Source organism: Platalea leucorodia, assembly GCF_965183815.1.
Source record: "Platalea leucorodia genome assembly, chromosome: 13".
In the NCBI taxonomy this organism is placed as follows: domain Eukaryota; kingdom Metazoa; phylum Chordata; class Aves; order Pelecaniformes; family Threskiornithidae; genus Platalea; species Platalea leucorodia.
The window spans coordinates 9,641,708-9,669,154 of record NC_138835.1 but is presented as its reverse complement, the minus strand read 5'-3'; the positions used below and the strand labels follow the sequence as shown (position 1 = coordinate 9,669,154).

Below are 27,447 nucleotides of genomic sequence, written 5' to 3'. Positions count from 1 at the left end.
GGGCGATGGAACTGGCTGCCTTTCGCTTCTCGCCCTCCAACATCTACAGCCTACAGCCATCTCCGCTCCAGCAGCACGCAGCCCGACACCGGTGCGCGGGAACACGCAGGCCGCGGGGGTAAGGGGCTTCATCCTGCTGGGGTTACAGTCCGGGGGCAGAGGGCAGATGGACGGACGGACGGACGGCCTGAGCGCAGGGGCTCAGGCATCCTCTCTGCAGAACAGCAGACATGAAGCACATCCACTTATTTCTTCTTGTGTTTCAGGAGGTCGCTGCTGGCTGATACACAGCAAAGAAAAACGTTTTCAGGCCTAAACTAGCTGATAGGAATCTAGAACAGCTGCAGCCAGAAGAGACGTAAGGAACATCAGGAAGATCTACAACGCCGTGTTTTAATCAACAGCGTGTCTTCCCTTATCCCTCTCCAGTTAATACAGTAATAAGAAAGAAAAAAAAAAAAAAGGGAAATTAATTCTGCTTTGTCTTGCAACACATATTCAAAAACTGTGCCCCAAAACACCATATGAAAATTTGCAGAAACAATTACAGCGCAAAGTGTTTTAGAGACCCATTGCATTTTAAGCCATTTACTCACTTAAGTCAACTTTAATGTACTCAGCTTTTAGCAGCAAACAGAGCCAAGGTACCGGTTCTATCAATTATTCTTCGAAGCTACTTTAAAACAGCAATGTCGGTCTTGCTGGTTAGATGTTATTTCATGCAGTTGCAGTGCTGCATCCCAGACGCGGCCGAGCGGCAGCAGACGAAGCCAGCAGCAAAGCAGCCAGGTGGCACGAGAGCTCAGCAAACCCGGCCGGGAGCTGGGGGCCAGCCCGGGAGGGCCCGGCTCGCCAGGATAACCACGTCGGACACCGAGCAGCCAGAGCCCCTCTGCCCCGGCTGGATCAGCGTTGGGCAGCAAGGTGGGTGCCTAGTTTAACCCCCTACCAACCAGACCTCTCTTGCCACCTTTTAGGCCTGCTGCTAGTCAAGTTCCAGGAGGACTACGGACAGACAGACACCACACCTGAGCCACAGGCTCCTAGTTTGGCTTTATTTCACATAGGCAAGTCTGCTGATGCTGGCCCTGCTGTCTTGTGCAAACAGCTGTGGGCCAGACCAGTTCTTGAATTTTTTTTCTTTTTTATTTTAATAGTGCAGAACAAAGACGTGCCAGAAGGACACACTTCCGTCAATGCATGTGTGGTTTCTAGGCTGGCTTACAGTACCCCTTTTCCTCGTGTGGTGCGACTGCTCCAGGTTTATTCCAGCGAATGCTGACTGCGAAGGGGCTCTCCTTGCTTGTCCCCAGCGTTTCACAGAGGCAGCAGGCAGGTCAAGGCTGCAGGCGAGCGGAGAGAACACAGATAATTTGACCCAGCAGCAAAATGAAACAAAATTGGACAAGTCCAGAGACATCGGAAAGCTGAGCGGTTTGAAATGCGTCCATGGGACCTTCAAAGCAAGCACCAAACCTAGCCCCTGCAGGCTGCCCTGAAGACTGGCTTAAGAAAAGGCCAAGCAGGATTTTAAGGCACTTTGCAGCCATTTTCCTCAGTTTACCACAGCACAACGCTTCCCCTTGCAAATGAGTCCCCAAACAGCTCTGCTTGTAGGATCTCTGCAACGCCACAGATGCACGTAAAGAAATCCCTCTGCTCCTAGGAATACATCACCACGAGCGGCCGGCTCGTTGGAGGGCAACTACAGACTTGGCAGAAGTTGAAGGCCTGAAAGACCTTCTCCTGAAGGTCCAGGCAGCAGGAGACCAACTGCATCTTGCTGTGGAAGTGACAGACTGAAATCAAATACCTTTTAAAAGCATTTTGTTAAACTGAAATGCAGGCCATCTCTGTGGAGTTTAAAAGGAGTGCCTTATTCTGCTTTAGCTCTAATCTGTTCCTAATCAATTTAAGACAAATTTATCTTAAGCCAGATTTACATCTGTTAAAAAGGATCCACATAGCCTTTTGCTCCAGAATTGTCACATTGATTTTACAGAAGCATCTACTACTTAAAGGAGGTAGAACGGCTTCCAGAAACCAGCTGAAGACTGAAAACCAAGCCAATTCATACAGACATCCACTAACCCTCCTCCAAGGAGGGGAAAGCTTTCAGATAGACCTCAGCTCACAGCAGGGAGGCAAAGATCGAGGATTACAAACCCAGCCTTGCTCTCAGGCTGTGCCCCTCGACGCTGCCTTACGAACGGTGGCATTAACAGGGGACCCGGGGAGACGCCAGTGATGTCGGATGCCTCGAGTCACCGAGCGAGAGCTGCCGCGGGACTCGAGCACAGCGTCAGCAGGTAAAACAGCATCCAGAGATTAACTGCTGTCCCAGTTTCTCATAATTAAGCAAGATTAACAGATAGATGTCCCAGCAGCCAGCGGTATTAGTAGCTCAGATTTGTTTCCAGTAAGACTATAGATGAAGTGGCTGAGAGGTTTGGGCAACAGCAATTGCCTCTAACAGCACTCTTGAAGTACAAATTCTAATAATTTATGTGCTTCAAATCCATTTGTTACATACGCTGCACCGCTGCTGTTCACGTGGCATTTAAATTTGCAGTAAGAGATGAGCTCTCAAAGGACTTGGTGCTTAAGGCTGTTTTACACAGGAGTCCTGAGCATCCACCCAGTTCTGTGCTGGGCTTTGACACCAGTTTACTTAAACTGGGGTTGAGGGCGAGGGAAAGGGGAAGGAAGGGATGAGGGCAGGAGGGACAGACAACCAAGGACCACAAATCTGTTAGAATATGGATTATAAGAGTCTCAAGGTAGAAGCAGGTGTGAATTTAAACCTTTGTCAAGATAGCAGAAATAACGACTGCAGTTGTTCGTTCCCTAAGCATTCCTACACCTCTCAAACTGCAGGATGCTCACGCTGGAAGGGGAGAAGAGGAAGGAGAAGCGTGCTTTGCTCTGGACACGTGGTGGTTTGCATCCTCACCTCACCAGCGTTCAGCATATATTCAGTTCAATACCTGTCACACCTGTTAGGCCAAAGAAATTTAAAATAAGTTTCAGCCATAAATAGCAAATATTAGTGGACCTAACTTCACTGATTCAGAGTAATGATTATCACACTGACTTCCACAATAGTGGAAGTTACCTTTCTTCCCGCCCAAATTTATACTCACATCTCAATTTTTTAACATAAAGCTGAACAATCAGTGCCTGGAAATTAAAACAAGTATCGATAAAACGCCTCCTAGGAACAACTTTGAGACAACAGCTTTGGCACAGAACCAAACCTCTTAAACACCCGGATCTGGGAGAAGTAGGCAAGAATTAACAAAGAACTCACCAGCTTGCAACCATCTTCCCTACCCAAGCCTGCGGCCTCCTGGCTGCTCCCCCAGCGCTGTGTTCTTACACGCAGCCGCCTTCGCCAAGGCTTTTGATGGCATGGGTGGGAGGAAAAGGGGGAAAATCTGCTCTTTTCACCAAAGATAGTATGAAGTCACACACCTGTCTTCCACAATAACAGCATTAAGGGAGTATTCCTCTCTCTTCCTTCCATTTCAACTAAATGCATTTTGAGACTCCTCCTGAAGAAGTAGTATTCTTTACTGTCAAAGCTACACGCAGACCTGATACTGACTATGACAACTGGAGTAAACAATAGTTTCATGTAATGGTACAAAGTTCTCCAACAGTCTGAATCATTTAAACATGTTAAGTATTTTGTAACCAAGGTACCAACTGCAATTTTAATCTGCAGAACCCAGCTCAGACATCTGCATTCAGCAGTTTCCACTGAAGAAGAGCTGCCAAGCCCCAACCCTTTCAGAAGCTAGGGTCCATTTAACCAAAGAAGTTGAGATCAAGGTCAGTCTAAACCTATGAGTCAAAAACACCTTACCATGCTCTATAGAAAAGACAGTTTGAATTCAACATAATTTACAACCAGGGAAGGGAAAATAGTCTTAGATTTGACCATCAGTAAGCTTTCATTTAGGAAAAAATTAAACAAGATCCAAATCGCATTAACTTGATAAAGCGCCTGTTGGATGTTTTTAGGGGAACTTCTCCCCCCACAATCCAGCGGAGTTTCTCCTTAGCATCCAAAGCAGAATTACCTGTGCTTCTTGAAAGGTGTTGAAGTCTGGTATAATATAGTGTCAAGCTCCTACAATGCTGACAAACAACTGATCACTTCAACCAAAACAAGACTTAACACACTGCAAAGTGTTTCAGGTGGCTGGAATAGCATGAAGCATTTTGCAACCAGTGATCGAGTTCTTGGACTAAGTGCTGACAATGCATGAATGAAGAACAGCAACAAGACTTAACAAACATGATTAGTATTATCCAACTGCTTTGTTATAAATATATTATATACATTCAAACATCACATTAAAATATTATTCCATTACACCAGAAGAGATTAAGGCTTTATATTATTTACAGAAACAAGCAAGCACCTTAAAAAAAAAAAAAGAACAAAACACCAGTCATTGACATTTCCCTTCTAACATTACAAGTTTGATACCTTGAGCTCTTGAATACAGCTATTTGCAATGTGCCCAATGCTAGAACTATTTTAAACATTTATTGTCAGGGTAGGAAACACTTAATCGAAGACTCATCAGTGAGCACTCCACACGAACAAACGCGAGCATGTGTTGTACTGGGTGCCCTCCCTCTCCTCAGAGGCTTGTTAAGTTGAAGGCTTATGCAGAAACGGTTTGCTCAATTCCACGTAGAGAGTAGAACAATTTTATTTTCAGGGAAGCTGAAGACACTTGAGGATTCGCGGCCCACTGGTGGAGTGGGATTCTCAAAGTCTGTTCCACATGACATCAATTAGACTTAACATGATAGCGAAGACAGAGCTGTAAGTTCATCAGTCACTAAGTGCATTGAACAGTGATGATTTTATAGGCTTCCATTACTCTGACACACTGTTTTCATGCAGTGTATTTGGACTCAAACACGAAGTGACAAACTGTCGTCACCATTCCCCCTATAGGTCTTAGGCAACAAGCTATTTTTGAAGTGTTAAATAATGTTGATACAACACATGTTTACTACGCCACCATGTACCAATGGAGTGACTGTCCTGCCTTCTGGCTTGCCCAATAGCCTTATGAGATACAGTGATGAAATATTTTCTAAGATGTAAGCAGACATGGCTAAATGAAAAGGTGCTCAGTAAGAGTAATCATCTTCAAGTATTGTTTTAAGAATTAGTTCTTTCATTACAGTCTGTGTTAGCACTTTTTAGTTTGTGCTTTAGAGTCTGTTATTTCTTTGCAGGTCTTGAATTTGGCTGATGGCTTTTTTTTTTTTTTTTTTAAAAAACAACATTGGCAACAAGTTAAGGATTGCAGAAGGCTGGCAGAAGTTATTTAATTTTCTGAGCCCATTTCATGTCATCTGCTCTTGGCTTCTCCCCAGTAACTGCTTGGATAATGTTCTCCAAACACCTCCAGAATCTTATCTTCTCTAACGGATAGTTCAGCCAACCTAAGTGATTGCAAAGGAAAAAAAGGATTAGTTTGTCATAGCATCCAAAGTTCAATGTCTTGCAATGTTTAGTTAATAACATTCTTTAATTTAAACACAAGGTAAAATGTAAGGGGAGTTCAGGGGTGGACTGCTCTATGGCCATTGCAAAGCTATCAGAAAAGGGACTATCAAGTTGAATGATTTGTGTTAGAAGCAAGACATTTGTATTAGCAGCACCTTAGATTTCATATTGAAATTTAAGCAGCAAACAAAAACCCCAACCCAACAATTTCAGCCATTTTTCCTCTATTAGTTTCCCCACCACCAAAGCCAGCTCGGCTTTTCCCTACATTTCTCATTAGGTAGTACAGCAAGAAAGTAAATACACACAACATGGCTCTGAAATCTCAAATACATTATCAATGCCACAGTTTCTAGAAAAAAGGAAATAATTAAAAAAAAAAAAATCAAGATTTCTGTTTGGGACCTAAGCACCACTAAGGCTCAGCAAACAAAGTTTTTTCTTAAACGAAGCCTCAAGTTTAGATAGTTCCAACATCAATTTTCATTTTTAAGGTACTTAAATGTATTAGGCTCTCCCTGGGCAAAATTAAAGTTCATGTAACTGATAGCTAATGAAACCTGTGATGGGGAAACTGTTGTAGCACCACGCTGTGTTTAATGGTAGCTGACGCTGGCCGCTTCCTGGATTAAAGGGCAGCACCGCAGCAGCACACTCCCAACACTGCGCAACTCTGCTGACACAGCACTTCTGCTTCCCAGTGACCAGAAAGGCTGTACCAGGTTGATATGGGACAGGCTTTTACCATTTTATGTAGAAATGGCAGTAAGTGCCATCATGTTCTGCATGCAACAGCAGTTTAATGTATCTTTCCTAGCCTACAGACTTAGGGTATTTTGAACACTTTGTAGAAATGTTGCACTGTACAGCCTGTGAGGCTGGAACTCACACAGGCTTAACAGGCCTCACCCTGAATTCAGAAGGGTTTTATGTCCCACTTTTAGGATATTAATTAGTACATTAACTTGATTTTCTGATACTGTATTTGGATGCCAACCTAACTATATATAACTGACAGGAGAGTGCATGAAGAGGCAATTTCACAGGGTTTTATCACAATGTATCATATAGTAACTTTAGACCTCTGTTTCATTAAATATTGTAAAACTAGGAAAACCAAAAGAAATCAGCACCAGGAAATGTTATTTCCCTGTTGAAGTTTTCATACAACCAGGAAGAGATGTCCATACCCAGGGTTATATTAGTTATCCCACACTTACAGAACTGTTCTGTAAGCACACATTATACTTTACTCCAGGTACATTTCCGGAAAAGGGAAAAAAAGTGTAAGAACACAAAACCAAAGGAGAAGCAGGAATGAAGAAGTTGTTACCACAATGGAAACGGTGAGCTAGCAGCAGTGGTTCATGTTAGAGGAAAGCGCTAAAACGCAAGATAGCACAAGCAAGACTGGAATAGGGGAAGCTGCGGCAGAGCCAGCTCTGCCGGGTCCGGGTACCATCCCCACAGCGGTGACACAGCCAGCAGAAGGGAAACAACTGTTCTTGCTGGTGATGTCTTAGACTATGTGTATAGCTATTACAGGACAGAAATACTAAAGGAGAGAACATTCAGGATATTCGCTGCTGAAAAATACCATATTTCTGGAGAGCTAGATCATTCCCAATCAGACACAACTACAGCTTTAACCACCTATCAAAAAGGGCACTGTTTTCAGCCACCTTCCGTAGCTGGAGGTGACCTTTCCTAGCTCACCTGCGACCCTGCAGCTCCACTCAACTCACTGTATACTGACGCCCTTTAGGAAGTCCGCCCATGCAATTCCCATTAGCAGAGCCATCACCCCTCAAGGAATGGATGGCTCCTTCCCGGTGTCTAAAAAGGGCAGTCAGTCCGAAAGCTTTAACACTGGGAATGCCAGAAAGCTCCGTTATCCGACACCTTCCCTGGCAAGGATACAGTGGCGGACCTTTACATACAGAGGTCAGCCCTGAAACCAAGTACACGCTTTGGTCTTGGCTGTCTACTCTTAAGTCAAGTCACTAACAAGTGCATTACAATAACTAGTCCTATTTTACTCAGTAAAGGCCCCTTTTAAATAGCACATTGATTGCATATTTCTGTCCTCCTCCTCACTTCTACCCTCGACGAAAAAGAATTAGGGCTGCAGAAACACCTTGCTCCAGTGGAAAATCCAAGCATGCAATCTATCATGGTGTGTTATGTCAGACTAGTATGGTATGAACACTTACAGAAAGCATGGAGTGAACAGAAGCACATGCTTTTTTTTTTTTTTTAATGAGGGGAAAAAAAGCAACTAGCCCAAGACTGCTAATAATGGTCAGGTTTAAAATTTCAGGACATAGTAGTACTGAAAAAAAGCTCTTAGGGTGGCAAGATTTTTGCCATCATCTGTCAAGTCAGGCTTCTTAATTGTACCGTGTTTTTACATGACATTCTGGTCACAAGAACTGGATTTGTTTCTTGCAGAGATTTCAAAACTGACATAAACTATTTGTCAAAACCAATGACAGAATGAAGAACCAGAGTGGTTTATTTCCAGCTGTCTGATTAACTTGGTAACTTACTCAGGATTATGCAACACTGGTGACTGAGTATACCTGCCTGTACAGTGGGCATAAAATTGAATATAGATATAAAAGGAACCTAAAGCCGGTTTTCTGCAAGCCTGTCCACTCCTCCACCCCAAATCAGAATGAATGCTGAAAAACCAGAAGCCTTGCTTTAGAAATGAACATTCAAGGGAAGTTGCACTTGCAGACAATATGCTCTTTTGAAGGAACTTCAGCTTTAAGACTTTAATGAACAAAATCCATTACTAGCATGAGATTACCAAGATACCATGCAATCAGATCTCAGTACCACTGACTGCCCCATCAGGCTGAAAGTTACCTTTTAGCCAATCACGAATCTTGCCCCCACATTTTTTATGCAACAAAACCAACTAAGAGCTTGAGTTTTGCTAAGAGCTTGTGCAGCTAAGAGCACAGTTAACTTCGCCATGTCACTTTCTAGGTAATTAATAGGCTGTCACTAAATTACATCTTGCCAGGTGAATCGCACTAGAGTACTAAAGAGAGCTTGCAGTATGAACCAGGTGGCAGTACCAGTTGTAATGCAGAAGTACGTCTCGTGTGGAGACACATGATGGATCCTGTGATGCTTCCGTGGCAGGATAACATGCCAGTCCTGTAGAAATATGACCCAGCGTGGAAGACCAAAGTACGTGTGAGACCACTTGTGAATCTGGTTCGTCATGGTTATGAAGATGATAAGGGCAAAGACATAACACTCCCAAGGACATGTTTCATATAATGCCTCTGCAAAACAAGATGCGTATCTTTAAATATAATTTATGAAAAGGTAAATTTCTACTAGGAAAATGATGTCTTGCCCAGACAGAGCTGCCTGGTGCTGCAGGAACTAACAATGGCCCCAACAAAGCCACTTTGGCAGAAGTGTCACGAGAGCCAGTGTGTCACAAGACAGGCTGGTGAGTGCCAACATCTGTCAACGTGCCATAAACAGAAAGTTAAACTGAGTTTACCAGCTATACAATTAAATTAATCCTTTAATTCTTGCACTTCTAGTTGGCAAATAAAGTACTTCTAGACAGAGATGAAGCACTTTTATACACTTTAGAACAATGAGTTTCCCTATATGCACAGTCTGATCCCTCTTATAAAAAGAATATTTACTGTAACTTCTAATGCTTCCTTGCAAGACTCCTCAGCCACAGATTCTCTGTTGAGCTAGAGAATCTAGCTGTCCCACCTTCTAGTTGCTCCACCTTCAAGGGAAAAAAAAAAAAAAAGCTTCCCTCCCTCCTCCCAGGAGCATCATGCTTCCAACAGCTACTACTTGTCATCTCACATTCATTGATTTCTCATAGCCTCACACAGACAAACGTTTGTTTAAATATCAACAAAATTGCTAAATCCACCTAAGTCAGGAGTAACAGCTTACCTGGGGAAAAAGAAACAAATTTGTATGCCATGTTTGCCAACGGGACTAGCGTCATAAAGCAGTTGTCTCCATTGGTCTCTATAAAATCATGTCTGGTAATTGCTGTGGGGTCAATATGATGTTCTCTAAAGGGTCTGATGAAAGCCTGAAAAAACAGAATTGATAAACATGACACCATGGCTCAATAATGATCTTGGAAAGAAAAATATAAAATACCAAAAAAACCTTGCCTGCATTCAAATCTGATGACCGAGTTCCACAGTACAAACCACGTAAGCAGGATTCAAACGTTTGTGATGACAACACTTCAGATAATTTGATTTACATTTGCAAAGCAATTCAGTTCCCAGACTCAAATCCAGTTTTTCATTGTTTTTCAGTTTTATTCTGCTTAGTTTTCACTTAGGACCTCTAGTCTCTAGATCTCAAAACCAAAGCATCACCATCCTAATTTCACAGACAAAATAAGCCTGTGTAATTCACAAAATATAAGTCACTTGCTAAGCAGCATAAACCAAGAAAACACTAAAAAAATGAAAATTCAGCCTAACATTTTGTATGGGCTACAGATGACAGTATTAACAGCCTAAATGCAAGTTAAATGACTAGACAAACCAATGAAAGTCAAACAGATTATACAAAAGTCTCCTGTAGGAGTAGAAATCACAGCTGGATACATGATCCCAGAGCAGACAGAGCAAATGTGATGGGTAGGACTGGGACAGTAAACCAAGTATACTTATTTGCCTTTAACACATTTATCATGTACAGTCCATGCAAAGGTGTCCTGATCAATCTGAACTCGTGTTTATTTAGTGCATAGTCTCCTGCAGAGCTTTTTTTTTTTTTTAAACTATGGTCCAGAGATAGAGAGATTCAAGGACTACTAAGTCTATTGAAAGTGAACCAAAACAAGCCTAAAACCAACAGTCTTAATTCTGCCATTCTAGTTCATGTACTTCTGGATAATCACAAAGAATATCCCATATACTTTTTTTTTTTTAATAGAGATCTTTCTAATATTGCACTGAGGAGTAATTACTGGTAGCTATGAAGAAGTTTATTTTAAAAAACAGATTATTGCTTATTATAGAAGTCAGTGCCCCTTCCACTACGCACCTGGCATTTGTAGGCACAGATGTATAATACCTCTCAAATCTAAAACTTCAGTCATCACCATTCTAATACTACTACATTTACAATAGGGGCCAGTAGCACAGAGAACTGGAAAGATTTTTACTGGAGCGTCTTCATGTTTTCCAAGACAACTTTTAGAGAGTTCAGCTACAGGAGCAGTTCTCCACATCTCTCTATTGGCCTTTTGGGAGATCTACACTGGTCTGGCCAGGTTTCTGTGCTTGCGGTGTCACAGGCCATTCCCACAGGACCCCGGGAAGGTCTGCGAACACTGGTATTGCAAAACTGTGTGCAAACCTTAAACAAGGTGATAAAATGGAACAGTGTCACCTTGCACATGTCACCTAGGCCAAGTGTAAACATGGCGCTTTACCAGCGATATACCCTGCCGTTCAGTGGAGGAGGGTTCTGGGGGCAGGGGAGCTGGTTACGTTGGCAAGACTGCAAGAAAGATACGGCTTATATACACTAACACAGCTGGGAATACTGCAAGTATTTCAGAAAAGTATTTCATAACTTTTTCAAGCTTAAAGATAAGAATCTCAAACCTTTCCAACTATGGGTAGCTCCACAGATCCCCAGGTATCTGCTCCCCAGTGAAATAATCCTGACAGAAAGTCAGCCGTAATAACTCCTGCAACTTGAATGAGGAGAGAGACAGTTAGATATACACAAGCATTTTTACTGACATATTCACATTTTATATCTGTTTTACAAGTTCACTTGTTTATCTACCTCTAACTTGGATACTTACAACCACATGAGATCTACCCAATCTGAATGAACATAAGGTCAGGCAACTAGGAAAAAGAGGTTAACGTTTGGATAGTTACGATCTTCGTTAAATCTACACCAAGGTTTTGCATTTAACCCATGTTCTACAGAAGAGCTTGACAAATCTTTACATCTGCTGGTATGGAAAATACTAGTAGGTTAGAACTGAATCACTTAGATCTGCCTACCCTCTTCTTCAGTAGTGTTGAACAGATGACTTGGCCATAAAATAGCCGTTAAAGCCATCCCAACAGATAATACTATCTGCAGACCCTTCCTCTTCTCCCGTGTCCCTTATGTCTGTAATCAAGCACTGAACTCCAATGACTACAGATAAGAACTAATTAAGGAGCCGCTCCTGCGTACAGCAATGCTATTTACAAAACCAGACTGGAACATCAAACAACTTCAAGAGCATGGCATCCGCAAAGCTACAGGCAAGGCCCCAGAAACCATGCTAACGATTCCCCGCAAGGAACATTGTGCACTTGCGATATCTGCATACTAAGTTAGATACACCATTAAGCAGAGGTTGTTGGAACAAGCGTAAAAATTTTTCTAGCTGCCAACCACAATAAGTTTAAAACTGTGGTCAAGTAAAGGTGATTTTCAGTTCTTGCACATAAAGCCCTATTTTTGCCTTCATGTTCTGGATAATCTACTTGTCCAAGTTTCTGGCTAATCTTGACATTAAAAAGTAAGGATGTAAGAGATGTTATTTGATCAGAACAGCTGTGTATTTTCCAATTAGTCATAGATCTGTCAGATGGTGTTTAACAGACACCTATCACTCTTCACCCGCAGAAGTCGTCTGACTCCCAGGTTCCCAATCCCTTTAGTCATGAAGTCTTCAACACAGTTTGAGACACCCTCCTGCATGAGCTCTACTGCCAGGCTCTTCATGCTTTTGAGGAAGAAAATTCAGAGAAGACTGCCGAAGAAGTTCCCTTGTTTTTAACGGAGAGGCTGGGGGAATGTGGCATACAGCATAGCAATATAGCAACGCAGCAAAGAGCGAGATACTGCCTGGGGACCTCTATGCTTGAGGGCTTTAGGGTCTGACTGTGACCCTGCCCTTTAAAGAACCCAGACACCGAGAGGTACCAGTTCAAGCCTGCACATCTTGCTCTCAGCAGGTGTCAAGAGAGATTAACTAAGTCTGGATGGAGTCCAGATTTGCTGAAGAATGAACCAGACTGAGAATCAGCATCTTTTTTCATGGCAGTGCCATCCCTTCAGGTTAATAAAAATATCAGAAAGATCTTTCTGTTTGTTTTTTCTGAGATCAACCACCTGGCGAATAGGCACACAAGCATACTTGCGGAGTGTGTTTTATCGGGAAAACACACATGGCTCTGCGGAGCCAGCGTTCAGGCTCTGGACGGGGAAGGCAGCACATCCTTCTTACCTGCAGGTCTGGTTAAAAGAGTTCAGCAGAAGCACAACCCAGATTTCGAAACAGCTACTGCGTACTGTACAAATATGATATACCTGGGAATTAATAGCATCTGATCTCAATGCAAATCCTTCAAAATCATATACAAAGTTCATGCCAATTAGAGCACCATATACTGATCATGCAGTCTATTGTTAAATGAGTCACAGCAACAGAAATACAAAGATTGTGTGTTCAAAACATATGTTTCAAAGCAGCTCAGTCAGCAATTCCCTACTCTCATTTGGTGCTCGGAGCATAAGGCACTGTCACTTACTACTGGCATGCCCGGCAGCTCTCAGAGAAGCCTCCGAGTCCGTGCAGACCAGAGGAGTAGTCACGGGGCCAGGTCAGAGTGGCTGGAACATAGTTCTTCAGTTTTCCCCGCTGATGTTTACAAAAAGCAGGTTGTTTACAGAAGTTGCCCATTCTAACATAGTCTTTGCACCAGAAACAGCAGGCAGTTGCAAAACCAGAGGGGATGCAGGACATTTATTTTTTTGCTCTGCCTGCCTCACCAACTCTTCTTCAGATGTCTGTGAAGCTAGGAGACCTCCTGGCTTTCTCCTCCGCTAGCCAGCGTTTGTTTCTCTCTGTGTCTGAAGACTTTCTTCAAGCACAGCTTCTCGTTTATAGCGGTGAGGCTTTTTGTGATGGGCAGGTACCCCTCTGCCTGCTAAGATGTTAGGCAAGACAATTCCAACTCACTTGTAATCCAAACCAAAAGTTAAAATTGTTGGTGTACTGGTTCACCTTGCTTTGACTCCAAGGCATCTTATTACTCCTCCCTCTCTCACAGAAACTTAAAAGCAATCTGAGATATGCCGGGAAACAAAGCGACGAATGTGCACCTTCCCCCATAAATCACACTTTTATTTACCCTGGTCACAATCTGGACTTTCCTTGATTCTCCTACTCCAATCAGGACGCTTAGGCCAGGTGCCTTGAGAGCCCAGTTTAATGAAGTGCTTGTAACATTAGCAGGATTGCTAAAGAGCAGGTAATTTTTAGAACATAAAAGAGGACGAGGTTATTCTGTTACTATTGATCAAATGGTCTCCATCTGCAGGGCACAGCGGTCACCTACAGCGCACGCAGCACAGCGTATTTCAGATCTGCCCCTCCTCAGACATACCCCTCACCTCTACAGTCCTTCCCCTCGCCTTTCATTTTCAAAAAGGGTGAAGAAATACAATCAGGATTAGCGTGGCACCTACTACCCCAAAAGGCTTTCTTTTCGTATTATAAATCAATCCCACTGCTGAATCCATTATTTAGTTGGCTCAAACTCTGAAATACAGCAGGAGACGCTTCATCCTTTGTGTATCACCCTACTGTACTGAAGACAGCTTATTATTATGAGCAGTAAATTCTGTACACTTGTTTTTGTTTCAGACCACCCATGTAAGCTACAGCGAGACAGGGTGGAGCACGATAGCTTTTAGATCTCCACCTAGCAGCTGAAAGAGCAAACAGCCTCGATTCAAGGGGAAGATATCCAAACACCACTTCACTTTGCAACAACTAATACACCATTCTGGCTGAGGTACTCACCCTATTAACCCGCGTTGCCTCCAGCACACTGCATTATCAGAGCTTGAAATAACAGCAGGAAGAACAACAAAAATAGAGGCAAAATACTGACAGTGCAATAGATATTTTGCATGCTACTTTGTCAGCTGGTAGAAAGCTAAGAGGAAAGAATGAAGGGTGCCTGAAGCAGTGCATTATACTAAAGCAATCTGAAAAAAAAACCCAAAACCTAACTACCAGAAATTGTATTTCAGCTGTATCGCAGAAGGGCTTGCTCACTCTTCAGCGGTTGTGTACAACGAGTTGTAATAAAAGAGCAAAAACTGTACCAAAGTTTATACGTGACTAGCACCGTAACACTTTCTTTGCACCCTCTCTCCAGCCTCAGAAGGCACATCAGACAGCAATGAACTGAACTCAATATTCTCATATACCTAGCACTGTCTTTAGTTAAAATGGAAAAACCAAGGCACAGGTGTTCAGCTACTTCTCTAAGGCAGTATAAGATCTTGATGCTCTGTCATCAAGGTTGGGAGGGCGAGATAAGATTGACAGCCCTGAACATGAATTAAGAGTTAACGATAAAGTCAGAAAAAGCAGGATATCCACAGTATAGACATATATGAACTGCAACGGTGGATTCACACACTCATTAGAAGCGAGATCAGGAAAGCATTAGAGAAATACTGCTCTGTACACACCGGTTTTACTCCAGGCTGCTGAGCGGAGGGATGGAGGATCAGCCCATCTATGGCTGATATCTGAAGAGGAGGTGAGCACCCAGAGAACACAGGGGGAGAGGAAGAAGGCAGTGTAGTTAAGAAGCGAGGTGCAGAACTTGCTCAAAATGCCAGGATTTCTTTGTTTTGGAAGCAGACTGCTGAATCAGGAAAAAAAAAGAGAAGGGCCTAGCATACAGGGAGACCAAAGGTGTACAAATGAACTTCAACCAGTAGCAGGTGTTTTAAAGTGAGCGAAGACACGACTGACACACACGTGAGCCAGAGCGGCTGCGCTCCGCCAGCCCCCCCGCACTCGCGCTGCGTCGCGCAGGCCCCAGGCACCGCAGCTCCCCGGGATGCCTCCGCGGGCCTCCCGTCCCAGCCGGGGGACACGGCAGAGCCCGACCGCTGCCACCCCGCCGCCAAGTCCCCCGCTGGGCGGGGGGTCGCCGCGCTGGAAGGGCAACCGCCCCAAACGTACAATCGACACAAGATGGCTTTGCTCCCGCTTGTGCTCTGTGCAGAAACCAGACAATACGTAGGGGTTTGTCTCACAGCAAAGCCCCCACCCCTCCTCTTCCTTGCTGAAGCACCAGATCGAGAGGCTACAACTTGCACCCTTAAGGGCTTCCCTTGTCAGACGCCACTGGCTGCTCCCAGGCGCCGGCGGAAGGAAGCCAAGTGAGAGAGGGACGTTTGAGGTACGAGGTGTTCAAGAGAGAAAACTATTTTGCATATTTGCAACAAAAAGGTGTACTTCTCCGAAATTTTACAGAGCCAAGTGTAAGCCTGGCTTTCCATAGATATAATTCTCAAATTGTAACCCAGAAGCTTTACAGTAGAGTATATAAAGTTTCATATTTACTGTAAAAATACCGTTAGGGTCTGTGGAGAGGAAAAAAAACAGCATAAGATGTTGTTAAATAACTTGATGCTATTGTGTAAGATCACTGGGAGGTACAGTCATTTTTAATCAGTGACTGTAGGAACCAGTTGAGTGTTACAGCACTAACGAGTCGGGGGAGTGGCCAATTCCACAAGAGAAAAAATTCTGTTTCCTAAAAATCAGCATGCTAAAGTAACAGTTGTTTGTTACTTATATGCTTATAAAAATAAAATGCCTTAGTGATCTGCATTCCACATTTAGTGGCTTTTCAGTACAGAGAAGGCAGGGGTTTGATTCAATGGCAAGTCATGAGGCTAAGAAAATAATCCCTGAACATTTCAACAAGTATAAAGTGTAGCAGCTTAAAAGCAAAAAAAGAAGAGTTAATCATTTTGGCTATTTAAAGCTGAGAAACATTCACTCAGAACTGGACCTAACAGTGCAAGTAAGCAGAGAACACAGCTGAACTATGAAATAAAAGAAGGGCCTTGATGTTATATGTATTATTATTATTTATAGTAGTTATATTACGTTATAACTGGGTTTTCAAATAAGCCATGTCTATAACACACGCACTCCAGAGATGGGAAAAGTCTATCCTAAGTCACACGAGCTTATTTTGCAAGATTGGCACGCTACTCATAGCAGACATCTCTTTTCCTTCCCCCATATACTCCAGTTAGTCCCCGCTATAATCCACTGCCTCCCAGCAATGCCGCTGGAACGGGGCACATCTCTCGCCTCACCACAGACCCAAACGCCGGCCTCCGGGCAGAAACCAGGCAGCTGGTGGGAAAAGGAGATCCCCAAGGAATCAGGGTACCGTCTCCCCCGGCAGCGAACTGCAGCAGCTCCTAAACCAAATATTCACCTACCAAAAGCACGACTTGGCTAAGAATCACTACCCGATAAACTTAATGGCAGGAACTGCCAAATTTTATTTTCATATCTTTAATCTTAGTAGGAATAGCTTGCTTTGTGCTAATAGACTATTTCTCCAGCTGATGGAGTGCTTGCGAAGCACCCATCACATTTAAATGACAAAATCACAACTTTACTTAGGCCTCAGGTTCTTAAACAAGAAGTACTATTGTGTGTACTGCTTTTCCCCAAAAATGCGTTATTAGAAAAAGCAATTAAGCCACCCCAGAAGAAAGTGATTAAAAGAACAGAGAACAATGGATACTAAACGAAAGCCAAGAGCAAATTTTCCCTCACTAAAAAAAAAATCCAATACTTTCATTAATATGACTAATGAAACTAATCCTCTGGTTTCATCCATTTAAAATGCTCCCAGGAACCAAGCAGGGCGAGCTCAGCTCTCGGGAGCACCGGGCAGTTTTGTGCGTGCAGGTTGGCACCCAGAGACCGAATACCTGAACACCTGCCTGGCGCGGGACGCAGGCAGCCGTAACGCGGGGTTTGCTCAAGGCCTGCACTCGCTCCCCGCAGCAGACCACTGTCACCGTTCGCTATACCCCACTCCCTCATTAGGGCAACGCTCCAGCGTGCGTTGGCGTTTTGAAGTGCAAGAGGCTCTATCCTGAGCGCATCACTGAGACCTGTATGTCTTAAATCCTCGAGCCAAAGCCCCCTGCAGCTTTAAGAGAGCCCCCGACAACTCGGCAAGCACACAGAGCCCTCTTTGTGCCCGTCGCTCTGCCGACACAAGAGCCATAGCAGGCCCGCTGTGCGCGCCTGCGGGAACGCACGGACGGGGCCGTGCCACCGGCTGCCCCCCGCTGCCAGGGTACGCAGTCTCAGCAGGGAGGGCCACCTCTCCCCCGTCAGGGTACGGCCTTCACCCATCCTGCCCGAGAACAGCCGCTAGCACCCTTGAGAAGTTCATCCCCTGATCCAAATTACACGAAGAACAGATAGCTGCTGTCAACATCACCTGCCCGAGCGCAAACCAGCAACTATACTCCGTAACTCCGCTTGCAAGACCAACAGCCTCCAGGATCCTTCGGCGCTGGAAAGGCCTGGAGCTCCCAGGTTAACACAACTGCTACAAAATGGATCGACAGAAGAAGATAGAATGCAAATTGTGTTAGTGCAATGCAATTGTATTTGTGCAATACAAAGGGGAACAAAACGTAGAATCAAAGTTTCGCCTATTTAATCACAACTTGCGGAGACTCCATCTTTAAGAGATTATACAGTTTAGGATGGAAAACACAAAGTTACCTACAGCTACGAAGTAACTGATAGCTACTTCAGGTGGGGTGAGAAAGAGGTGACAAAGATTTGGCTTATCTGGACCAACACTGAAGTAAAGGATAATTTCCCTTTGTTAACCGAGGTTTCCCTGCTGTCATTTCAAGGACCTTTTAAATAAAATTTTCAAGTGGAAACTCATTTTAACATACAAAGTAAATCCAGAGCGAAGTGACGTCGTTGCAGTTGTCTCTTGCTGTAAGGCAGCAGGACTTTGAAGCGGCCGATCCACATGCCCAGCAGCCCATCTCATAAAGCGTTCGTGGTCCCTCCCTGGAGTGCTTTTACTCCTGTGTGTGCCAGAGCTTTCATACCTATTGCACACTCATCGTTCGGCTCTGCAATGCAGCTAACCAAGCGCAGCTCTGCAGAGCTGCTCAAGCTTGAAACAAAAAGGTTTCGGGCCTTGATGAGAACAAGTTTCTATTTTGAAAGTGAACTAAGCGATTTCTTTCTGCATGCTCTGTCCAGCCAACTCACAACATTTGCAGTAATGAAATGTGTACCTCAAACGGGTTTAAAAAAATTAGTTCCCCATCTCTCAAGTCAGCAATGATTAATTGTATTCATGTTGTGTCACAAGATGTTTCTAAAGACATCTGCCCTACGTGGGGCAGTTCTTATGCATATAAACAGGTTACAGCACAAACTTGACTAATTTTTTTTAAGAACGCAATAAACAGTATCTATTAAGAACAAATGTGGCTGCAGACAAAAGTCAAATGTCAGAAACAAGTCGACCAATTCAGAAAAAAGGCTTTAAAACCCTATACAAAGACGTGAGGAGGGAGGGAAAAATGAAAACCAGAATCCATCGTGTAACTTGCCAAACCTTTTATCTAGATGCTATTAATACACCACCTATATATACACAACTCCTGTATATGGAATAATATGCTGGACACCACACACTCACCTAAAGGTGTAAGAGCTTTCAAGCCTAATGTTACATGTTTTGGTGGGGCTTTTCTGCTTATCACACAAGTAATACCTATGCCAGCCTTGTCCCTGACGCTACTGAGCTTTATTCCAGCGGCAGAGGCTGCTCTGGCTCTGCAGCACTGCCAGGACGGTGCCCCGCTGCAGTGGGACAGCTCAGCCGCAGCTGAAAAACGAGGGTATCAAACCTCCGTCACACCCAGCCTTCCTTACCAAGCCTACCCTGGAGTTAACCGTGTGCATGCAAATAAAATACCAAAATCAAATCTACATAGTTGTCAGCTTGCATGAAAAGGAAAATTTTCATAGCTCCTCAGCAGCTGAAGACTTTCAGAATAGGGCATGACTGGATTTAACACAGAAACAACAACAAAAAAAATCCATCCCTGCCTACTTGGTTGGGTTTTTTTGTTGTTATTTTTGTTTTTTGACAGCGAGGAGGGAAAGGGAATCGTCTCATGTCTCTGCTAAACCAGCCTGGAAGACAAGAGACTCACACAGGTTCCTCTTCCTTTCCGGCAAGATCGTCTTTAGTCAGCAGAAAACCACCCAGCTCAAAAGCTATTCTAAAACAACGCCACACAGCTCTCGCCTGCCTTCCCGCACTCCACCGCGCGAGCACGCGTAGGTGGCTCAGCGCAGCAAATGACGGCGTGCCACGCGGGTCCGTGTCTCAGCAGACTGCCTGCTCACAGCACACAGGGAAGTGCGTGCTTTCGGACTGCCAGTAAGAGGTGGATCGGATCTTTTTTGTTCCAAGAATTTCTAGATAAAGATATTTACAGTATTAACCACATTACAATTATGTGTGCCTTTGAAGGCATGAAAAAATCAGATATAATGCAGCCTTTAATTATAGATATAGGGTTTCGGCTAGGTGAAATGATGCGGAAGGTTCAAACTACTCCCTATTTCTTAAAAGAAAAAATATATTTACATAAGAGTACACAGGGGGTCCCAACAACGCATCTTAATGAACAGATCTGTGCAGCAGATCAGATCCAACCCATTGGATCACTGATTACTTTCAGATTTCCAAAGAACTGATATGAACTTAATCTGGAACTATGTCTTTATTAGCAGAATGTTTGTTTTGCAATCTCAACTCAAAGGTCAATATTCTAATCTGAGCTTTGGGAAACCTTTCAATAGGAACACATCTGACTATGTCTGTGACTCAATATTTCCTATCTTACCCATTGTATTGCATGCAGTATTTAGGAATCAGGACATTTACAGAGATGAGTTTCACGAAACTTAATAAAACCTAATCATCACTGGGAATTATAGACATCATTCACGCTTTACCTGGAGAAATAATGTATCGAAGGAAGACAGCAAACCAAGATAGTGTGCAGCGCTTATTTTATTGCGCTCATTTTTGTACACGCTATCAGTTATTTCCACGCTACTTTATTTACACAGAATCCAGATTCTGCTACTTTAATCATTCACTACTACTTAAATAATATTATCAGTGAATTGGCTGCTTTATCAGTTAAACTGGTAACCAGGATATCAGAGAACTCGAGCTTTTATCAATATTAACTTTGAGATCAAAGGCAGCTGCAATCAGATCGCACCACAGGTTAATCATCATCACCCGTTCTCTTGTCTACATCTGTCCTCATCCTTATGGAGCATTTGTCATGCCATGTTCTCCAACCCTCCCAACACCACGGCCTTACCAGCTGAGAGCAGGCAAGACTAAATCAGGCCAAGTGAGCTGGTATGATTCACAGTGGGAGGACACTGCTCCACCTCGGCCCCAGCACAAAGGTTATTACCTTTAAACAGATATCAGGAATTACCACTTCTCAGCTTCGGCAAAAATGCATAGCATCTATCATATATTGCTATTTGAATCTGCTGGGGTTTGGTTTGGGTTTTTTTTTTTTTTTTTTAATCATTAGCAATATGCAACAGTGATTACAAACAAGTGCCATTCTCTTCTAAAACGTACATCACCTCACACATTTTATAGAAAAGTTACTTTTATTATAAAGCACAGAAGCTGAATGCCTGTAGCTAGCTTATATGGTGTCCTAATGAATGACACAATATGTTCTTTCGGCTAACAAGGCAATTCATATGAAAATAGGTAAATATTTATATATGCCCAACACAAGAAGTTACTATTGCATTCAGTACACATCACAAATACAGTAGAAGACTAGTGAAACGCTTAGTTACTATTCTCTTCCCTCCCTCATCCCACATTAGAAGTTTACCAGAAAATTATGAAAGGCGCGCATTGCAGAGCTGACTCTTCCGATTTCTAAATTTAATCCTCTTTCCTTTTCCCATGTCCCCTCCCATACATACACGGCCACACAGCTACCAGTAACGTTTGTTTGCTGCCCAGATAATGCCAACAGACTGAGTCAGCCACGGATGACCGCCTGCGCCAGCTCAGCGCGCTCCACCGCCCTCTCTTCTGCCTATTCTCAAGAACATTTCTGTGCAACAGCATTTCAATACTGCACTAATAACACAAAGCTCATGTGAACACTGATACTTTTTGCCCTGAGTGTTAAGCAACATTCAAACTGTGCACAGGTTTAGGCTTTGAATGATGTAATGAATGTTGTGGAGTCCCTTTTCACATCCAGCTTATTCCGAGGAAAGTTTTTCCTTCAGCTAATTCCATGCAATTCCCAATTCTATCAGTAAAGCTGTACAGCATCAAACTAGAATCCTTTACTAGTTCTTCTCCTCCTCCACTGAAAAGGTGAAATCACCAACTCACACTGCATCTAGACCAGCTAGCTCTGTACTGCCAAAATCCAGCCAATTTAAAAATCTCTACACATCTAAGGTAAAGACAGGAGACTGAGCTTGCTTGCTTAGGCTTCCAACCAAACGAAGTAATAAGAGACCAAGAGTCACATTTATTACCACAAGAAAGCTGCAACTTTTCTCATATTGCTGGAAAAGAGTCATCACTCAGGATAAAGGCCAAACTTCACATCCTGACATGAAAGCATAATACTCCAAAATACTCAGTTTTAGTTATCAGTCCCCAGAAATCAAGCCAGTTTGATGCCTGAAACACCTTTTATAAGATTTCTCTTCGGCTTTTGCTTTCTGAAGAGCTCTTGCAAATGTTTTTGTCGATCAATGAATTTTGTTTCCAACTCTGACAGTCTGGACAGCTATTTTCCCTCTCAATAGCCCTCACACTTGCAATGACTACATAAGAACACCAAACTTAAATAGCTACATTAAAAACGTCACCTTTGAGATACTGAGAAGCCACTGAAATGAAAGACAGAAAGCAGTAACAATTTTTGCAGATGGTCTCAGTTTCAGAGGCACTACAATTGCACACGCAAACATCCCTCTCCCTTTCCAACAGTAAGTGAAGCCTAAAAGATCACCCATTTGTTTCCAGCATTACAACAGACAGTCTTGCCTTGTTCACGGCAGCGAACAGTTCCTACTTACATATCCCAACAATAACAGAGGGCGTGTGTTCCAGTCGCAAGTAGAAGAGAAGATTGTAAAAATTGAAACAGATCAGAGAGAAGCATAAGATGACAGAGATCCATTCTTGTAGTCTCTTTCCTGTTGGAAAAAAAAAGGAAAAAAAGCGTGTTTTACTTCTATCTGAGATGACATTTTAAAGTCTGAAACAATACAGAGAGACTATTCTACTGCCTGGATGACTCACTCCATTTGTCTGACAGGGAACTGAAACAAACTTATTTATCCATGGGAGGTGTGCATATTTTGTTAAATGACATTCCTCTTCCCCGAGCCAATGCTAACCCCTTCCCTCTGCCCCTGCCCAAATAACAGGGACAAATCAGGCATCATCTCACATTGTCCTAGTTTCCTTTTCCCTGCGGTTGCTGGCATAATGTTCTTCCACATCACATCTTTTTTCAAATTTGCATTTCATTCAATATTCAGTGTTGCTGGTATGGCTGAATCTGGGAACAAATTTCTGGCCTCAGATGCCCTGTAGTTACATCACCTTATGATCTGTAATATTTAAAATCTCAGGGCTTGTAAATAAAGCTGTTGTACTAACAGGAAAAAGCATCATCCTGTACTTCGGGGGCCCTAGAACTGCCTTCCTGACATTGCAAGTATACTTCTTTGGCTTGCTTACTGAACTCCTGCAGTCGTGTCTTTGCCTTCCTGCTCCCAGGCAGGAGGCTACGACCTCTCAGCCATTCCGAGATGACAAGAGACATAACAAGCAAAGAGAAAGAACTGGCACAAATTCTCTCTTGTACCTTGCTGTACTACTCGTACCTCTACAAAAACCTCATTTATTGCCTGTAAAAAGAGAACAGATGCATCAGAGTAACACTTTCAATATTCAGATTAACAGCAGAAAGCTTCTGCCTGTCAATCACTGCTAGACCCTCACAAGGCACCGATGCTCAGAGCAAGGGAACGCTCAATGCAAGACACGCATGGATTAAGGCATCAGAAACAGACCTTTAATGCCTAAATCCAAGGAGATCTGAGCTGCCACCTTGGCCCTGAAGGGCCCTGGCTGTAGTTAGCTCTTAACAAGCTCAGGAGCAGACGGGTCAGTCTTCACCTATTTTAGGGGGCCAGCCAGCACAGCCGCCTCTTGCCCAGGGCAGTTAACCCCGCAGCCCATTCCCCGCTCCCTCCCATGGCGTTGTACCCTTTGCACCACTCGAGTCTGAGGCAAAGCAACGTGCAGGGGAACGATCGGTAAGGACGACCTGCCAGGGGCACGTCCTCCCGCAGGAGCAGGGGCACGCTCACGTGGCTGCCATGCGTTCAGGACAGGAGCGCCTTTCCTACTACTCCTCTACGCTGACCTACTGTCTGGTCAAATTTCTCCTCCTAAATGCTGAATCCTTCTTCTCAACTACACCATGCAATGAAAAGGAAACTAGGAACATCGAAGGAGGATCAGTATCATCTCCAATGTGCTTACAACGCAGTACGTTAAACAAGTGTGAACAAAGACTTTTACAGTTCAGTTCTGTCCTAGGAAGGCCATAAGCATATAAATTAACATCCTCTGCAGCAGCAAAGAAGAAAATCATAAAATTAATTTAAAGACACAAGAACAAGCATATTTCAAGACAGCATCAGGTCACAATGTGGGAGATTCTATAAAAAGATCCCTGGAGTAATAAAAGTAAGAGTTAATTAACACTCACTTCCTTCATAGGGAAACCACACCCTGATTAGAGGAGCTAAGTGGGTAGATCCTCATGGAACAATTAGCCGACTGCGGGGAAACACCAGGCTCCTTACTAGCGAGTCCCCTGAGTTCAGTCTATGCAAACGCCACTGTCCTCTGAACGCAGAGATCCCAAGACGACTGCCTGGAGATATCCGAGTGCAGAAACGCAGCCCCAGCTCTGGACAGACTGGGAAGGCGAAGCAGTTGAAGGAGCGGAGTCAGCACCAATATTTGTGTTTAAAGAACACTCACATTTAAAAGTATGTCCCACGTGAAGGAATAAGGTCCAACGCCACAAAGTATATGCGTAAAGAAATCGTGGAAACACTCCAGAGTCATATTCACTCTGCACAATTATATGTAACCTCCGCTCTTAACAATTCAGTACTTCAACATCACGTGCTCCCACTGTAACATGTATTCTGACGCTGTTTATGTAAGTTATTAATGTAATGCCAGAAAAAAATTGCACATCTAATATATTATCACAGCTCACAGTTGACAGATATCACTATACATATACTACTTTACAGACTTCCAGGAACTTCTGTTGACAGCTAAAGATAAGGGTGGCAAGTGGTTTGGGGAGGAAAATATTTTTGTTATGAGCAAGAGCACAGCACAATAGTAAAGTTAGTGATTGCTTTTCTGTAAAGCACAGGAACCAGTCACTACTGCCTGGATCAGAACGGTGTAACTAGACCAGCTGAAAGATGTCACACACCGCCTTCTCTCAAGGCAAGGAAGAGGTAACCAACACGAGCTGAAATGGGCAGACTTGCCCTGAACAGTCTAGAAAATTGACAAACTAATGAATGCCTTTTGTTTTCTTACCATTACTTGGCTCTGTACAAGTACGAACAACTGCTTTTTCAATTCTATTGCCTTGAATGTGCAAACTAAGCTGTTCAGCTGACCTGCTGGAAACTGCAAGATGCTGAAACTGTGTCTTCCCTTTCCTAATCCTTCACCTGCAAGTGAGTTCACTGGGAACGGCAAAAATACCTAGCATCACTCACACCGTGCGCTAAAAACAAATTACTTATTCTATTACATGGAGTTTGCAGTTATTCCCATAGCATAATCAAACAGCTGCTGTCACTTTATTGGGCTCTGAGAAATAGCAAGCTTCAGGAAGACAGGACCAAAACAAAAATTCAAAGATCCCTCCTGCCCTTTCTGAGGCGCCAGGACCGGGTATCTCACAGTAGGTCACTGAACAAATATTCTGAAGCAAAAGCTGCTGTTCTTACCTTACTTAGCAACCAAATTTGTACATCTGCTTCCAGACGGAAAGGTTAACTGTTTGTTTGTTTTTAAAGGGATGAGCATTCTGGGCAGGTTCTAGTCTGAAGATCTCCCCCCCCAGGAGCTGGACCACGGGTCCGCAGTTGAGACACCGACTCCAGTCCCATACTGGCACCTTTTCGTAACCTCTCCATAACAGCGCTTTCTTGACCTCTCGGAAGTTTGCTTTAGAAGTGGCATGCTAACCATGCCCATCAAGGCTCAGGTTGTAAGTGAGCGGCGCCAGACGCAAAGGAGGACGGGACCCAGCGTCGCCTGAAGGCCGCACAGCCAGGGGAAGCCAGGGGCTTGACAAAACACCTCCAGGACGCCGGGAGCCGACGAAAGGGCCCTCGAAGGCACCAGAAACGCAGCCAGTCGCCCGCTCCACGGCCCGTTTCTCAGACCCGCTTTAAGCCGCCGCGCTCGCCGGCTCTGCCCAGGCCGAGGAGGGCGGGCAGCGGGCGGGCGCGGGGCCGCCAGCACGCGGCATCCCCCCGCCGACAGCCCCGGCGCCCGGCAGGGCCCGGCCCCGGCCCCCTCCGCGCCGCCGGGGCTCCCTGCAGCCGCGCCGGGAGGGGCCGCGCCGCCCCAGAGCGGCCGGAGCGGGGGGCCGAGGGGAGCCACCGCCCCCGGAGCCACCGGGCCCCGAGGGGAGCCGCGGCCCCGAGGGGAGCCGCCCGCCCGGGCCCGCGGGGCGCAGCCCGCCGCCGCCCTCACCTGGGGAGTAGAGCTCGGCCAGCTCGCGGGCCCCGGCGTGCTGCGCGCCCCACCGCCGGCTGCCGCCCTCGGGCTCTTCCGCGGCCTCCGCCGGCGGCCCCGCCGCCTCCGCCCGCCGCGGGACGCTCTCGGCGCCGCCGCCGCCGCTCGCCATGGCCCGGCCCCGCGGCGGCTCCTCCTCCGCCTCCTCCTGGAGGCCGGCGGGCGGCGAGCGGCGCCCAGGCCCCGGCGAGGCGCCCGGCGCCAGCGCTGCGGCCCGCGGCAGCATCGGGAAATGGGGCCGCGCCGCGGCGCTGCGGTGGGGGGGCGGGCGGGCGGGCGCGGCTAGCCACGCCCCGGCAGCGCTAGCCACGCCCCCCCGCCGCCTCCCGCCTATCGCCGCCGCCGCCGCGCCGCCGCCGGGCCAATGGGCAGCGCCGCCCGGCGCGGCGGAGCCAATGGCGCGGCGGCGGGGCCGGCACGGCAGCGGGCGGCGGCGCTGGCGGGGCCGGGGCGGGGCCGCGGGCGCGGGGCGGGGCGGGGCGGTCCCGGCAGTGCCCCCCCCCCCCGGCCGTGCCCCGCGCGCCCCCTGGCGGCGCTGCCGCCCCGCGCGCCCTCCTCGGTCCCGCCGGGCCTCCCCGTGCGCGGGCGCGGCCGGCCCCCGTTAGGCGTTCGGCGTTAATGGGGCTTCTGGCGGCCCCTGCGCCTGCCGGGACGCGCCCCGGCCGTAACCGCGCCAGTAACACCCGCTTGGGCCCCTCCGCCTGCTCATCCGGGCGGTGCTCCTAAGGGATGCCGCTAGGGCCGCTCACCGAGGCACTCGCTGGTCCCAAATCCATACGTTCCTGCATGGAAAAAAAAGACAGAAAAAAAAAAGCCCCTAGGGATATTTAAGTACTACATCATGTCTATAAAAAATAATTTTTGATTTGAAGATCAAATAAAATAGCGCTAAAATAAGTGTTTCAAATAATCAGACAGATTCCACTTAAACATGAAAAACGGATCCATTTACCGAGGTTGAAGCACTGAGCCGGGCGCCTGTGGAACCCAAAGGTGACGCGTTTGCAAACGCTACACCGTGCTGGATAAACTGCTGCTCTGTGCCTTGGCAGCACGGCGTAAGCGACAGCAAAGCACGACCCTGGG

General features: G+C 45.4%; 1 protein-coding gene across 1 annotated transcript; it reads right to left on the bottom strand.

Annotated features, from left to right (window-relative positions):
* Positions 1-809: 809 nt before the first annotated feature.
* On the bottom strand, positions 810-26,587 carry LOC309597007 (plasmanylethanolamine desaturase 1-like; the record flags this gene model as incomplete). The annotated part of the gene is made up of 6 exons (XM_082325837.1): positions 810-5,475; positions 8,629-8,841; positions 9,488-9,632; positions 11,173-11,264; positions 22,578-22,697; positions 26,320-26,587. The coding sequence occupies 6 exons, from the start codon at positions 26,585-26,587 to the stop codon at positions 5,354-5,356; spliced, it is 960 nt and encodes a 319-aa protein (XP_082181963.1). The 3' UTR covers positions 810-5,353.
* Between the last annotated feature and the right edge of the window lie 860 nt (positions 26,588-27,447).